This window comes from Rhincodon typus, chromosome 4 (assembly GCF_021869965.1).
Source record: "Rhincodon typus isolate 14 chromosome 4, sRhiTyp1.1, whole genome shotgun sequence".
In the NCBI taxonomy this organism is placed as follows: domain Eukaryota; kingdom Metazoa; phylum Chordata; class Chondrichthyes; order Orectolobiformes; family Rhincodontidae; genus Rhincodon; species Rhincodon typus.
Genome location: NC_063335.1, coordinates 101,314,526 through 101,329,549, shown reverse-complemented (window position 1 = coordinate 101,329,549; position 15,024 = coordinate 101,314,526). Strand labels below are relative to the sequence as shown.

The 15,024-nt window shown below is 39.6% G+C and overlaps 1 protein-coding gene across 1 annotated transcript in view; it reads left to right on the top strand.

Moving 5' to 3' along the window:
* adgrb1a (adhesion G protein-coupled receptor B1a) overlaps positions 1 to 15,024 on the top strand; it is a 618,149-nt gene that overhangs the window by 262,408 nt on the left and 340,717 nt on the right. The window contains exons 10-12 of the mRNA XM_048596183.1: positions 1,048 to 1,242; positions 2,171 to 2,239; positions 5,903 to 6,011. Of these exons, the coding sequence (XP_048452140.1) occupies positions 1,048 to 1,242; positions 2,171 to 2,239; positions 5,903 to 6,011 (373 nt within the window). The remainder of the gene's footprint in view (positions 1 to 1,047; positions 1,243 to 2,170; positions 2,240 to 5,902; positions 6,012 to 15,024) is intronic.

Here is a 15,024-nt window from a genome sequence, read left to right as displayed (position 1 = left end):
TGCTTGGCCTGCTGTGTTCATCCAGCTCTACACCTTTGTTATCTCTATGGTAGGAGATAGACCTAGGATTCGTGTGCTTCCTATAGACTCTGTAGTAAATTAGGTCCTATTCATGTAACCTGTAAATAGTTGCAGTAATGTAATAAACATCTTATTGTTTACTTAGTAAGACCAATCTAGCGAGACCAGAAAGGCCTAGTCGGTGTTAGATGACAACAAGGTGCAGAGCTGGATGAACACAGCAGGCCAAGCAGCATCATAGGAGCAGAAAGGCTGACGTTTCGGGCCTAGACCCTTCATCAGAAATGGGTGAGGGGAAGGGGGTTCTGAAATAAATAGGGAGAGAGGGGGAGGCGGATAGAAGATGGATAGAGGAGAGGATAGGTGGAGAGGAAACAGAACCCCTTACCCTCCCCCATTTCTGATGAAGGGTCTAGGCCCGAAACGTCAGCCTTTCTGCTCCTATGATGCTGCTTGGCCTGCTGTATTCATCCAGCTCTGCACCTTGTTGTCTCGGATTCTCCAGCATCTGCAGTTCCTACTATCTCTGATTCAGTGTTAGATGACATCATGGTTTGAGAAAACCATCACAGCATGATTTCTGTTTCAAGAAATGGGAAAAGATCAGTTTGAGGGAAATGGCATTATGTGATCGATTACTTTCAAAACTAAGCATTCTAAGTATTAAAGAAGTTTAAAATTAACTTTAACTTTCATTCCACTATTTACTGCCCTTGTGATCAGATCATTATCTGGTATTGAGAAAAATATTACAGATGCTGAAACTTTGAAATAAAAGCAAAAATCCTGGAAATGCTCACCATATTTGGCAGCATCATCAATGAGAAAAACAAATTGTTAACATTTCACATTGATGCTCCTTCATATACTCCTTGATATTTTATGGATATGAGCAGCATACCTTGGTACATCTATGAAGAGCATAACAAAAATATACATTGTGTATGAACTCAATTTATGCTTTTAAGCTTTTGTACCTCTTCATACAAAGTTTTACATTGCACAAAACTTATCTTTAACCTACAGACAAGACAACACCTGTCTAAGGCTCAGCGGGGATTGACAGGGGAAGGAGTGTCAGAGATCATAAGAAAGCTGGCAGACACTTCAGAAGGAGGGACCAGCTACAGTGGAGACATTCTAGCTTTAATTGATATTTTGAAGAACATGACAGAAATCTTCCGCAGAACCTATTACACTCCTGTCTCTGGAGATATCCAGGTTAGTAGATGTGATGGTTGATTGATAGAAAAGATACAGAAGGTAAATTCCCTGCACAGTACCATTTTCAACCCAATTGAATTGGCAATTCACCTTTGTATCTTCATGACTTAAGTATGGTTTTAAAAGCAAATAATCATGAGAAAATGGTTACTGTCGTACTTCTGGCAAAATTACAGAGTCAAGATGTTGGCACATTCCAACTCACTTTACTTATTTTAGTCTATGGAGATCTTTCAACTGAGAATTGAAATTACAGTCCTCTAATTTACTGTTGTATCCAATATGTGTAAAACTGTTTTCAAGCAATGCTACTTAATTTATGAGTTTGGACCTCGTTCCAAGTGGACATGGAGCGGTGAAAGAACATTCCTATTTGAATTTAGCAAACATTCAATTGACTATTTCGTTCAGACAAACCCATGGAAATAGTTTCTGTGTAAGAAACAGAAATGCTGTGTTGATGCTTTTGGGACAGCGTTTGAGGCTCTGCTTGAGATACGTTATTGATGTACAATTGAGGAAATATTTTACATTTTCAACTTGGGCACTTGAATGCTGGTGTTGCACTCATGATTTTCCCTATATGAACAGGTGAATGTTTTCAGAAAATATGTATTTTTCTTCAACCAATTTTTCTTCTGCTTAATTATTTTTATACACACTTTGCTGGAAAAGCTCAGCTGGTCTGGCAGCATCTGTGAAGAAAATTCATGAGCTAACGTTTCCAGTCCGGTGACCCTTCCTCAGAACTGTTCTGAGAAAGGGTCACCAGACCCGAAATGTTAGCTCATGAATTTCAGATGCTGCCAGACCTGCTGAGCTTTTCCAGCAACTTCTGTTTTTGTTCCTGATTTACAGCATCCACAGTTCTTTCGGTTTTTAATTATTCTTATACTCTTCTTTACATTCCCTATTTGTTTTGCAGAATTTTGTTCAGATTGTGAGCAATTTGCTCTCAGAAGAAAATAAGCCGAGATGGGCAGAAGCTCAGCTGGTAAGAATTGAGTGCAGAATGAAGAATTTTAAATCAAAAAGCTATATTAAAACAATTAATTTTTTTTTCAATGCTTTCATGGAAGATCAATCCTCTGCTGTTCTTTACAATAGAAGCCATTGTGTGATTAGGTTGTTTGCATTACAGTGATGGATCTAATGTTCACAATGACAAATTCATTTTTTGACTTAATAGTAGCACAGACATCATGACAAGGTTAAGTCAAATATCTGACAAATTATTTTGGAGTCTACGATAATTGACTTTTTCCTAACCAGTGTCATTTCAAATTCAACATTTGAAAATCGGTTGAGAGACGGGGTAAAAAAGCATAGCCTGTGCAATGGAGAGGACAATACTTCTTATAAGTACCCCACTCTCAGAGAGGTTCTGAATGTTCATTAGTATTGATAGTTTGTCCATTGAATACATCATAAATAACTAATTAGATATGACGTATTTTGAGATGTTCTTAGAGATGGATTGAGATGATATTAAATTCATGATTGTTCTTACTTTTCTATCTTTTGCTCTTTTGTTCATCTAGTTCTTCATTCAAATTCATTGTTGTAGCAAAGCAAACATTTGGAATTTTGCTATGAAGGATCAATCCAGGAAATGTTCCTTTGAAGTATTGTAAACGCAGCAAATAGCTCATAAGATGAAGTGAGGGACTTTGGACAAAACACAGCTAAGTAATCTGAACGTGGGAGATGATTTCTTGGTTTTCCGTAGGGCTTTGACATAGAGGACAGAGCCTTCCTGGTCCCACAGAGATAGATTTGGAGATGGGACCACAAGCAAAATTAAAAACCTTTCTGATTTTCCAAACCATGAGTAACAGAAGTCCCAGCTGTAGCTTTAGGCCATTCTATGGAGGTTATCTCCTCCATACTGTTGAATTTTAGAAACCTTCAGGATCCATCTTCAGATCCCCTCATCATAGCTATTTGTCGTCAATTGTAGTGTCTGCTTCTCCTGGTGGAGCCCATGGTCTCAGGTGCTCTGACTGACCCTCCAATATACACAGTCTATCCATCATTTCTACTTGGATAGCCTTCCCATGGACAGCCTGTTACTGGCCTCCAATCCCACAGGACTAGGATACCATCGGGATCATGTCCCTGAGATCATCCTAATTTGGAAGCATAATGTAAGGGAAGGAGATTCTGCCCGTTCGGGAGGCTAACACTGAAACAACAAATCTGTTTATATAAAAGAAAGGCTTGGTCATCTGATATGGCTGTCCAGCAAAAGCATGTTAAATAGACAATTCTACTCTGAGCACAATTAACTTTGGTGAGGTATGGTGCAGAGTTGGGAGGCATTTACGTTCTACCGTACCTGCAGGACAGACAGAGTCTGAGGAACTCTGGGGGCTGAAGTTTCAGGAAAGGCACTTTAAAGGGATATTAACAATAATGCTTACTCTGAAACACGGATTGAATTCAATTTTGATTCACTGGAAAGGACTGCTTTGAATTTTAAATTTGTTTCACTGGTTTCAAAGTCTAAACACTGACAAGCAGTGCTTTAATCTGTTATTGTGGGAACAACGTGGTTAAAGAGTTTTGCACTTCATTGGGGAAAGAGTGCCAAAGGAAGAAATTGTTGACAATTGTCATATATCTGAATATATTCAGCTAAAAATTCTGCTGCTATGGTTACTATCATGGATGAGGTGGCTCAAAGTGAGGATGATGATAATGAGATTTTCGACTGTATATCTTCTGTAGTCACCACTCGGAGTGTTGCTTGGTAACGAATCAAAAAAGAGTGGGGTACAACTGAGACAGCTTCATCAAAAGGAATTGCTAACAAAAGTGATTGTGTTGGAAGGACAACAGTGGCCATTTTTTTTTCAGTAACACCAAATGATGTGAATATTTCAGATTAATGCCGAATTATTTCCGTTTACTCACAAGATGTGAATGGTACTTACTACCACCTCATTCCTAAATTCATTCAAATTATTTCTGTTTTCTCACTGGTTTCAGTCTTTTTAACTTCTAATTTTCTCCTATTCTTTCTCAGAGGTGTAACTCTTACTTCTGAACTTAGACAATCACAGTAAGCTCCTGAATTCCAGGGGACAATGTTCACAATCCCAGTCCTATTTTATCAGACTTCCATGTATGTACAGAAAATGTTTCATACTGATCTCCCCGGGCTAGGTACGGAAACATTGGCTTTGGCTCTGGCTTGATTAGTTCTAGAAAGTGTGTGTGGGTGTGGGTGTGGGTGTGTGTGAGGGGGTGTGTGTGTTATATTATGATTCAGAATTAGAAGTAATGCCCCTGCAGTTAAATAGCTTATCAATGTCCATTGTCTCGATTCACTCATGAAGAATGACTATGCTATTGGAACTATACTCCATCATGAATATAGCCTTCCAAGGGGTGGGGAGGGGTGCGTTAACGGTGAGGTCAGCCTGTGAAATGGGTGAACAAATTTGGGAAAAGCTGGGTGTTAGAAACCCAAATGGAAGAGTTATGGCGGGAGAAAAATTTATTTCATTCTGTTTCATTAATCAACATCTAAAAAAAAAGATTGTGCCTCAAATCTCATTCTTTGAGGAACACAAGGACAATGGCAATCTACAAAACGAAAACAAAATGAAGGAATAAGTCATTGATTGTACTGTAGAGCGGACTTTAGAACGGCATAACTTCTTGTTCACTGACCCTCAGTTTGGGTTGCCCCAGGACCACTCAGTTCATGGCCTTATTGCCATCTTGGCCCAAACATGGACAAAATTACTCAACAACAGATGTGAGGTAGGAGTGACTGTACTTAAAATTCAAACATCTCTTAACCAACTATGGCACCAAGGAGTCCTTGCAAAACTGGAATCAATAGGAACTGGGGGGAAAGATCTTCACAGTCGTGCCTTCCCTAAAGAAAGATGATTGATTATGGTCAATGGAGATCAGTCAGCTCAGCTCCAGGATATCTTTACAGATGTAACTGATGACAGATGATTTTCAAGATGGTGATACTGCCAAGGTAGGCACTGTTCAGGCTCCTGAACCCATCCGCTCCAGACTGGCTGATTCCTCCCTTCTTTCCTTACCATTTTTTGTCTTCTTTCTTTTTCTTTTTCTTCATCTTCTTCCCATTGGAGGTGCGGAGAAGGTGACATTGCAGAGGAGGGCAGCTGGAGCAGGACTCTTGGCGAGGTGGTGATGATCCTATATTTGTTCCTCTCTTCTCCTGAATTAGTTCATCTTCACCAGAACAGGAGAAAGATTGCCACAAAGTCCCACAGAAAGAAGGAAGATCAAATGACATTCCACTTTGTATAGCATATATGTGCAGACTTCCTTTAAGAACAGAATTAGACGGACATGGTGGCTTCCACACTAAACTTGACTGATAACTTGATTGCAATACAGGTAATCTGGTGATATGATAATGAGATGGAACCACACATTGCATGAGACAAGGAAACAAAATGGTAGAGGAGGAGAAATGTTCCACAGAATTGCTGAACTGGTCATTGTTATGGTCATCTGTAGGTCCGAGTTTCCATTCTGTACTTCCAAAATGGATACCTGGTTGTCAATTAATTCAGCATCTTTTTAGATGCTGTTGTCTCTTAAAATATTATGTTGTCAGTATGTGACTGCAATAATTCAAATGATGTTCCATTTCATGTTTCAGACTGGGCCAAACGCGAAAGAAGTGATGCAAACTGTTGAGAATTTTATTGACGTTATTGGCTTTCGACTGAGTGACTTCAGGGACTCCTATCTCGTTACAGAAAACCTAGGTGTGCTAAGATTTCTTTTCACTTCTAAAATATGTTTCTTGAAATTGATACTAATTTTCCACTTCATTCCACTGCTCTCTGCCACTGCCTGTCACTGCTGCCAATAAAGATAATCCAACAGAGTATCTAGGACTAAGGCAGACTTACAATGTGTTACAAAGCTTCCCATCCATCTTTACATTAGTTCACATCCCGTGTTCTGTGATTGTAAATCATTCATCTCCTTTCATTAGTCCTTCACATAACTGAACAGTTAAACTACCAAAAGCCTCCAATTAGAATTTTCAGCATGTCTGATATCAGTTTTTCAGAAAGGAAATAAGAAGAACAAAATTACATTTATAACACCATTCAGAATCTCAAAATGTCCCAAAAGCTGGTGCAGACAATTTAATTTTCTGTGGTGTAGTTATAATGGCCCTGTAGAGAAACTTGACAGCCAATCTGCATACAGGAAGGTGCCACAAACAGAAATGAATGATCATGCTTTTATTGATTGAGGAATTAACGTTTGCCAGGACTTTAGGAAAACTCCAGTCTCCAGCTCTTGTTTGTAAAGTACCAATTGATTTTAATGCCATCAGAGTCGGAAATGGCTTCTGTTTAATATCTCATCTGAAAAATGACACCTCCTGTACTGAGCACTCTCAGTGTTGCAATCAAGTTCCAACCTGAAATATTCCTGTGACTCCGGATGGAGACATTGGTCTGTGGGTCTTCCCCTACATACATAATTGGGGTGGTGATGTGAAGGCAGCAGGATTTCTATCTTCTACTCTACTGCCTGATTAAATTACTCCCTCCCCCACCACTGCACCTTCTGAGTGGGGATTAACCTTATGATTTTGAAACTCAAAATGAAGATGCTATCACTGAGCCAAAGTTTACACCCCAATATGATCTCTGCTCTGGTTCTGCTGGTGAATGCACTATGTAGGATCTATAGCAGATCATTCAAGCCAACCGGACCATGTCACTATCTATGATCAATTTCTTTTTTTATCATTCATTCACGGGATGAGGGCATCGCTGACCAGGCAGCATTTCTTGCCATCCCTAATCGTCCAGCGGGCAGTTCAGAGTCAACTACATTGCTGTGAGTCACATGTAAGCCAGGCCAGATGAGGATGTCAGTTTCCTTCCCTAAAGGACATTAGTGAACAAGATGGGTTTTTCCGACAATTGGCAATGGGTTCATGGTCCTCATTAGATTCTTAATTCCAGATATTTTATTGAATTCAAATTCCACCATATGCTGTGGCGGGATTCAAACACGAGTTTAAATGTTATCTGGGTCTCTGGATTAATAGTCCCATGATAATGAGTTCCATACTCGTATCATTCTTTAAATAACTTCTGAATTCCCTATTAGGTTTTTTTGCTTACTATCTCATATAGATAGCTTCTAGTTATATCCTTCCTCACAATTAATACTAGTGTTTTAGACTCAGTTAGGCCGACTTTAACGAAATGAGACAGACTGTCCCACAGTAAACTGGGAAATTCTGCTAAAAACAACTGAAGAACAGCAGAGGATGTTTAAAACAAGGTTTAACACAATACAAAACCAACTTATACCCCTCAGAGGGAAAAGCTCCACTTCACAGAATGAAAATGGCCATGGACAATTAGTGAGATAAGGGACAGCATGCAAAAATGGAAAACAAAAACAGCACAGATTCTGCTTAATGGACAAGACAGAAAGACCACCAAACGGCCACAGAACAGCTTAAAAGAGTTACTAAAAGGGATTAGGAAAGGAAACTTGCCAGGGACATGAAAATTAATAACAAGAAATGTTGTACTTACATAAAGGGACAGTGGATGGTCAGGAGAACTGTTGGCCCACTAAGTGGTGATATTGTCGATGACTATTGGGAAATGATAGGCATATTGAATAATTAATTTGCCTCTGTATTTACAGCAGAAAGTGGGGATAGCTTGCTGGATGTCCTGAGGAAATTAATAGTTGCTTGGGAATAGGGAATGAGAAACATTAGCAGAAGTAGAACACTGATAATGAGGAAATTCATGGAATTAAAGAGTGACAAATCTCCAGTATCTGACAGTTTCCATCCAAAGGTAGTAAAGGAAGTAACAGAGTACTTTGTAGACAACCTAACCGTAATCCTTCAGAGTTCTGTAGATACAAGAGTTGCCCTTCTGGATTGGGAAATTGTACATGTCACTCAGCTTCTAAAGAAGGGTAAAAGAATGAAACCAGGGAATTACAGACAAATTAGTTTGACATCTGTGGTGGGAAACTAGCTGCTGTCTGTAATCAAAGATTGGGTAACTGAATACCTCAAATTTTTAGTTAATCAAAAGCGACACAGCATGGATTCATGACAGGTAGGTTATGCCTGAAAAATCTCATGAATTTTGGGAAGAGGTAACTCAAGGAGTAACAGGGAATGTCAATGGATTTTGTTTATATAGACTTCCAGAAGGCATTTGATAAAGTCTCACATGCAAGACTGTTAACTCAGGTAGAAGCCCACGGAGTTGAGGGAAAATTACTGGCAAGGCTGAGAAATTAGTTGAGTGGTGTGCGATGGAAAGTTGGGATCACGGATAGGTACTCACATTGGTAGAATGTGATCAGGGTGTCCCACAAGGATCTGTGCAGGTCCTCAATTATTCACATTTTTTATTAATGACTTGGATAATGTTACAGAAAGTCATATACCCAAATTTTCTGAAGACGTAATATTAGATGACAATGTAGACAATGTAGATGATACATTAAAATTACAGAGGGATATTGATAGACTAAATGAAAGAGCAAAACTATGGCAGATGCAGTTCAATGTCAGCAAGTGTGAGCCTATTCATTTTGTACCAAAAAAGGATAGATCAATGTACTTTTTAGATAGTTTGAAGTTAAATACAGTGGATGTCAAAAGAAACTTAGGGTTCAGGTGCATAGATCTTTAAAATGTCACAAGCAGCTGCAGAAAATAATCAAGAGAGCTAATGGAGTGCTGGCCTTTATATCTAGAGGATTGGAGTACAAGGGTGAAGTTATGCTGCAGTTATACAAAACCCTGGCTGGACCCCACTTGGAATACTATCAGCAGATCTGGGCATCACGCCTTAAGAAGGATATTTTGTCCTTGGAAGGAGTACAATCTAAGTTTATAAGAATGGTACCTGGACTTTAGTGGTTATGTTATGCGGATCGATTATACAAATTAAGACTGTTCCTCTAAAATTTGGAAGGTTAAAGGGTGATCCAATTTAAGTCTTCAAGATACTATAACGAAAAGACAGGGTAGATAAAGATAAACTAATTTCACTGGTCGGGGATTGTAGAACTAGGGGTCATAGTCCGAGAATTAGGGCCAGACCATTCAGGAGAGATGTTAGGCAGCACTTCTACATACAAAGGTTGTAGATGATTGGAACTTTCTTCCACAAATGGCAGTGAACGCTGAATCAGTTGTTAATTTTAAATCTGAGGTAGATAATGTTTTATTAAGCAAGAGTATCAAGGAATATGGCCAAAGACAGGTATATGGAGTTAGGCCATGATCTTATTGAATAGTGGAATAGGCTCGGGGGGCTGAATGGCCGACACCTGTTCCTATGTTCCTAAGAAAATCTGCATTATTCCATAATTTTAAAGAGTTTGACGAGGTCACCCTTTAATCCTTTGACAAGAGAAAAACAACCAAGTCTGTCTATACTTTCCTGACATTTAAGACCATAAGACATAGGAGCAGGAATTAAGCCATTCAGCCCATCGAGTCTGCTCTGCTATTCAATCATGGCTGATAAGTTTCTCAATCCCATTCTCCTGCTTTCTCCCTGTAACCCTTTATCCCCTTAAAAATCAAGAAACTATCTATCTCTGTCTTAAATATACTCAATGACCTGGCCTCCACTTCCTTCTGTGGCCATAGATTCACCACTCTCTGGCTGAAGAAGTTTCTCCTCATCTCCGTTCTAAAGAGTCTTCCCTTTACTCTACGGCTGTGCCCTCTGGTCCTAGTGTCTCAGACCAATGGAAATACCTTCCCAACACCCACTCTGTCCAGGTCATTCAGTATTCTGTAAGTTTCAATTCGATCCCCCCGCATCCTTCTAAACTCCATCGAGTACAGATCCAGAGTCCTCAAATGTTCCTCATATGTTAAGCTTTTCATTCCTGGGACTACTCTCATGAACTTCCTCTGAACCCGTTCCAGGGCCAGTACATCTTTCCTGAGATATGGGGCCCAAAGCTGCACACAGTACTACAAATGTGGCCTGACCAGATCCTTATAGAGCCTCAGAAGTACATCCCTGCTTTTATATTCAAGTCCTCTCAAAATAAATGCCAATGTTGCATTTGCCTTCCTAACTACTTGATTCAAACTGCAAGTTTACCTTGAGAGAACCCCGGACTAGAACACCAAGTCACTTTGCGCTTCAGACTTCTGAATTTTCTCCCCATTTAGAAAATAGTCCATGCTTCTATTCTTCTTACCAAAGTGCATGACCTCACACTTTCCCACATTGTACTCCGTCTGCCACTTCTTTGTCCACTCTCTTAACCTGTCCAAATCCTTCTGCATACTCCCCACCTCCTCAATACTACCTGTCCCTCTACCTATCTTTGTATCATCTGGAAACTTAGCCAGTGAATTCCATATGTACCCATGGGCTTCTGATATTAACCTTGCAAATCTTCTCTGCACCCGCTCCAGGCCCTTCACATCTGTTTCCTAATATGTTGAGTTTAGTGTGACATTAAATCAACATCCCAGAGCCCCTTGATGTTCTGTGCTATTAGCTTCTCTGTTGTAGGTCAGTGCCAGGTATTCCACATTAAGCTGAAACATAATTGCTATGAATAAATTCTGCTCATTGAGAGTACATAAGTTGGTATACTACAGGAATTGTATGCCTGCAGTCAAAATTCACTTCCTCATATCACCACAGACAGATATGAAACAAATTGAAAATCATGGTTACTCAATGGAAACAAATATGGGACAGAATCATGTATGGGTCTGAGCAACTTGGTTTATGGCCAAATTTGTGACAGAGAAAAAGTCTCCAAAAATCTCAGTAGATCTCATATTTAGCCAAGTACACCATTAGATTCTGCTGAAGTGTTGTACAACTCTAACATAACATCCTTGATCTTATAACCTGTGCCATATCTAATAAAGACAATTCCATCTGCCACTGATTTTCCCATCTGACCAACCCGTCTATATAAGAAAGTTCCAATCACCTACAACTTTTGTGCGTAGAAGTACTTCCTAACATCTCTCCTGAATGGTCTGGCCCTAATTCTCAGACTATAACCCCTAGTTCTACAATCCCCAACCTGTCAACCACTGGGCCACTCTTTGAGTAAATGGCAAGTTTACTTGTCATCCTCCCCACATTCTTACCTATATCATTTATAAATATTGTGAACAATAATGGACCCAGCACTGATTTAGTGGTAAGCCTTCAATCACACAAGTTTCTTTCTACCACCATCCTTTGTTTCCTCCCAAGCCAATTCTTGACTCATCTTGCCAAGTTACCCTGGATCCCATTTACTTTTATCATCTTTTTCAGCCTTCCATGTAGGACCTTGCCAAGGTTTTGTTGGAATCCTTATAACCATATCAACTGCACTACCTTTATCAATGCACTTGATAACCTCCTCAAAATTCAATGAAATTTGTTAAGTATGACCACACTCTAACAAAGCTGTGTTAGTTATTCCTGATGAAGCCTTGCCTCTCCAAATGGAGATTAATTCTTTCCTTCAAATTTTCTGTAATAGTTTCCTGATCACTGATGTGAGACTCACTGGCTGTAATTCCCTGGTTTTATACCTGTTGTCATTCTTGATAACAGGAAGCACATTAGTTGGCCTCTAGTCCTCTGGCACTTTCCCTGTGACCAGAGGGAAATTAAAATTTAGGGCAGAGCCCATGTGATTTCCTCCTTCACCTTCCACGGGAGCCTGGGATATAAATCATCCGGATCTAGGCATTTGTTGACTTCTAAGTCTGCCAAAACCTCCAATACCTCATCACTCCCTGTGTCAATCTGCTCAAGAACCTCAAATTCCCTCTCCACAAATTCTGTATTTTCATTCCCCTTCTCCCAAGTGAGCTCAGAATTGGCTTCTTAAATGCAGTTGTAGAACTAGATAGTCAGATGTTGGGAAAGACGTAGGCCATTTAGCCCATTGAGTCTGCACTGTCAATCAATGAAAGCTGTAGTCTAGTGTCTTTAATACACATAACCACAAATGGATTTTAGACTAGAATGTAAGGTAACTGTTACCAGATCCTCCAAATACAATGACTACATGTATTAGATAACACTTTCAACATCAATGGTGCTTCACAGGAATGCTGCTAAACCAAATGTGACAGTTGGCCACATAAGGAGATATAGAGGCACCTTAGTGGAACAAGTCAGTTTTAAAGGATTCACTTAAAGGATGGGAGAGAATAAAGAGGCTGGGAGGTATAGGGAGGGGTTACCAGTTTTTAGGGCCCAAGCATAGAATTAAAGAGTCATAGAGATGTACAGCACGGAAACAGACCCTTCAGTCCAACTCTTTCATGCCGACTGGATGTCTGAAATTAACCCAGTCCCATTTGCCAGTTGAAACCAATAAATCTAATGGAATTTAGAGTGCTCAAAAATTAGAATCAATGGAAGTCAATTAACTTAAAAAACAGCAGGACGAGAGGAAGTTACAGAGAGAGGGAGAGCAAGACAATAAATACATAAATTTAAATGGAATGAAGATGCGAATATTGTCAATGTGAATTTTTGACTAATGCTCTGAATTCCATGAACATTAACATGAAACCTCTGTTCTGCTGTCTTAGGTAGTAGATGCCCATGCAGGAAATGAATCTTTTTAGTTTATTGCATAAGTTCTGGAAGCTATGGATCAAATGGAATTCAAATTATTCAATTGAGAAACACAATTGGGTACATTTTGTAGCAAACATAGTGTCAGTAATGCCTTAATGGGAAAAATCTCTCCACTCCATTTCCATATTTTTAGCTATTTTACAGTTGTGTCATTATTTATGTAAATTCATGCTTTTCCCGATATTTTTAAAATTAAATAATGCAGGGCTCATTACCTGCAAATGGATTATGTTGAATAATTCAGGGTGTTTGTATCATCTGACTTTAGTTTTGAAAATTAAGTGTTTGAAGTGCTGTAATTTTTAAGTGTTTGCCACAATAAATTGATGCTGTCTGGAGAATGCAGAATAGCCGTATCTTCTAGCAATGCTTCCATATAAGCATGTGTGCAAAATGTATACTTGCTATAATTGAGTTCTGCAAAGCATTTTTGTTCAAAGGGATTTTTTTGTTGATTTTGCTCTCTTTGTTAATATTAAAAACCATTATTTTCAGGAGACTCACCTCAATATAGTTTTAGCTTGCTGAATTAATTCAAAAAATCAGAAAGAACTTCAATGTTTTGTGTGTTTGAAGCCAGATATTTGTTACCATCTGAATAGGTTGGTTTTATCCCTAATTCTTAGTGGAACACCATATAGAACAAGTACTATTCAACGTGTAAGGGGTCAACGTGAAATAAAGTGTTTTGCCCACTCATTCTAATCCAGAGGCTTGTTTAAGTGCATTATTTTCCAAACATCTTCTTACGGAGTCATAGAGTTATAGAGTCAAACAGCACAGAAACAGGCCCTTCGGTCCAACCAGACCGTGCCAAACATAATTCCAAAAGAAACTAGTCCCACTGCCTGGTCCTGGCCCATATTCCTCCAAACCTTTCCTACTCATGTACCTGTCCAAATGTTTTCTAAATGTTGTAATTGTACGCACATCCATCACTTCCTCAGGAAGTTCATTCCACATGTGAACCATCCTCTGTGTAAAAAAATTGTCCCTCGTGTCTTTTTTAAATCTCTCTCCCCTCAATTTAAAAATGTGCCTCTAGTCTTGAAATCCCCCATCCAAGGTTAAAGAGAGTTACCATTAACTCCGTCATTATTTCATAAACTTCTATCACATTGCCTCTCAACCTCCTAAGCTCCAGTGAAAAAAGTTCCAGTTTATCCAGCCTTTCTTTATAACTCAAACTTTTCATACCTGGCAACATCCTGGTAACTTTTTTCTCTATTTCCCTAAAGATGGTTTAGTTATTGCTGGAAATGTTCTTGTTCCTAAATAAAGTGTTCTTAGATCCTTAATTCTAGCCTCTCGAGTTGTTAAGTGCTGATCTGCACTTCAATTCTATCTACCTTTTGTAATTCAGAGGGAAAAACAAGTAATCCTTATAAATATGTTATTCCTTCTGTCCTCCAAATCTGCTATCTCAGTATTGAAGACTCCAAATGTTACCACATTCACACCTTTTATAGAATCCCTACATTGTGAAAGCAGCTCATTCAGCCCATCAAGTCTACATTGATCCTCTGAAGAGCATCCGTCCCAGAACCCTCCCAACCCTGTATTTCCAATTGGCTAACCCACCTAACCTAAACATCCCTGGACACTGTGGGGCAATTTAGCATGGCCAATCCACCCAACCTGCACATCTTTGGACTGTGGGAGGAAACCAGAAGACACCTGCACAGACATGGGGAGAACGTGCAAACTCCACGCAAAGAGTCACCCAGGTCTCTGGTACTATGAGGGCAGCAATGCTGACCACTGAGCCACTATGACACCCTGAGAGAGGGTTTGGAATTTGTTCCCTCTGTAACATGATGAAATGCTGTCTGATTTCTATCCTAAATTCATGGATCATAGATCACAGAATCCCTACAGTGTGGAAACAGGCCATTCGGCCCAACACGTCTACACCACCCTTCTGAAGACCATCCCACCTAGATTCATCCTCCTTACCTTTCCCTGTAACCCTGCATTTCCCATGTCTAATCCACCTAATTTACACACCTCTGGACACTACAGGCAATTTAGCATGGCCAATCCACCTAACCTGCACATCTTTGGCCTGTGGGAGGAAACCGAAGCACCCGGAGGAAACCCACGCAGACATGGGGAGAATGTGCAAACT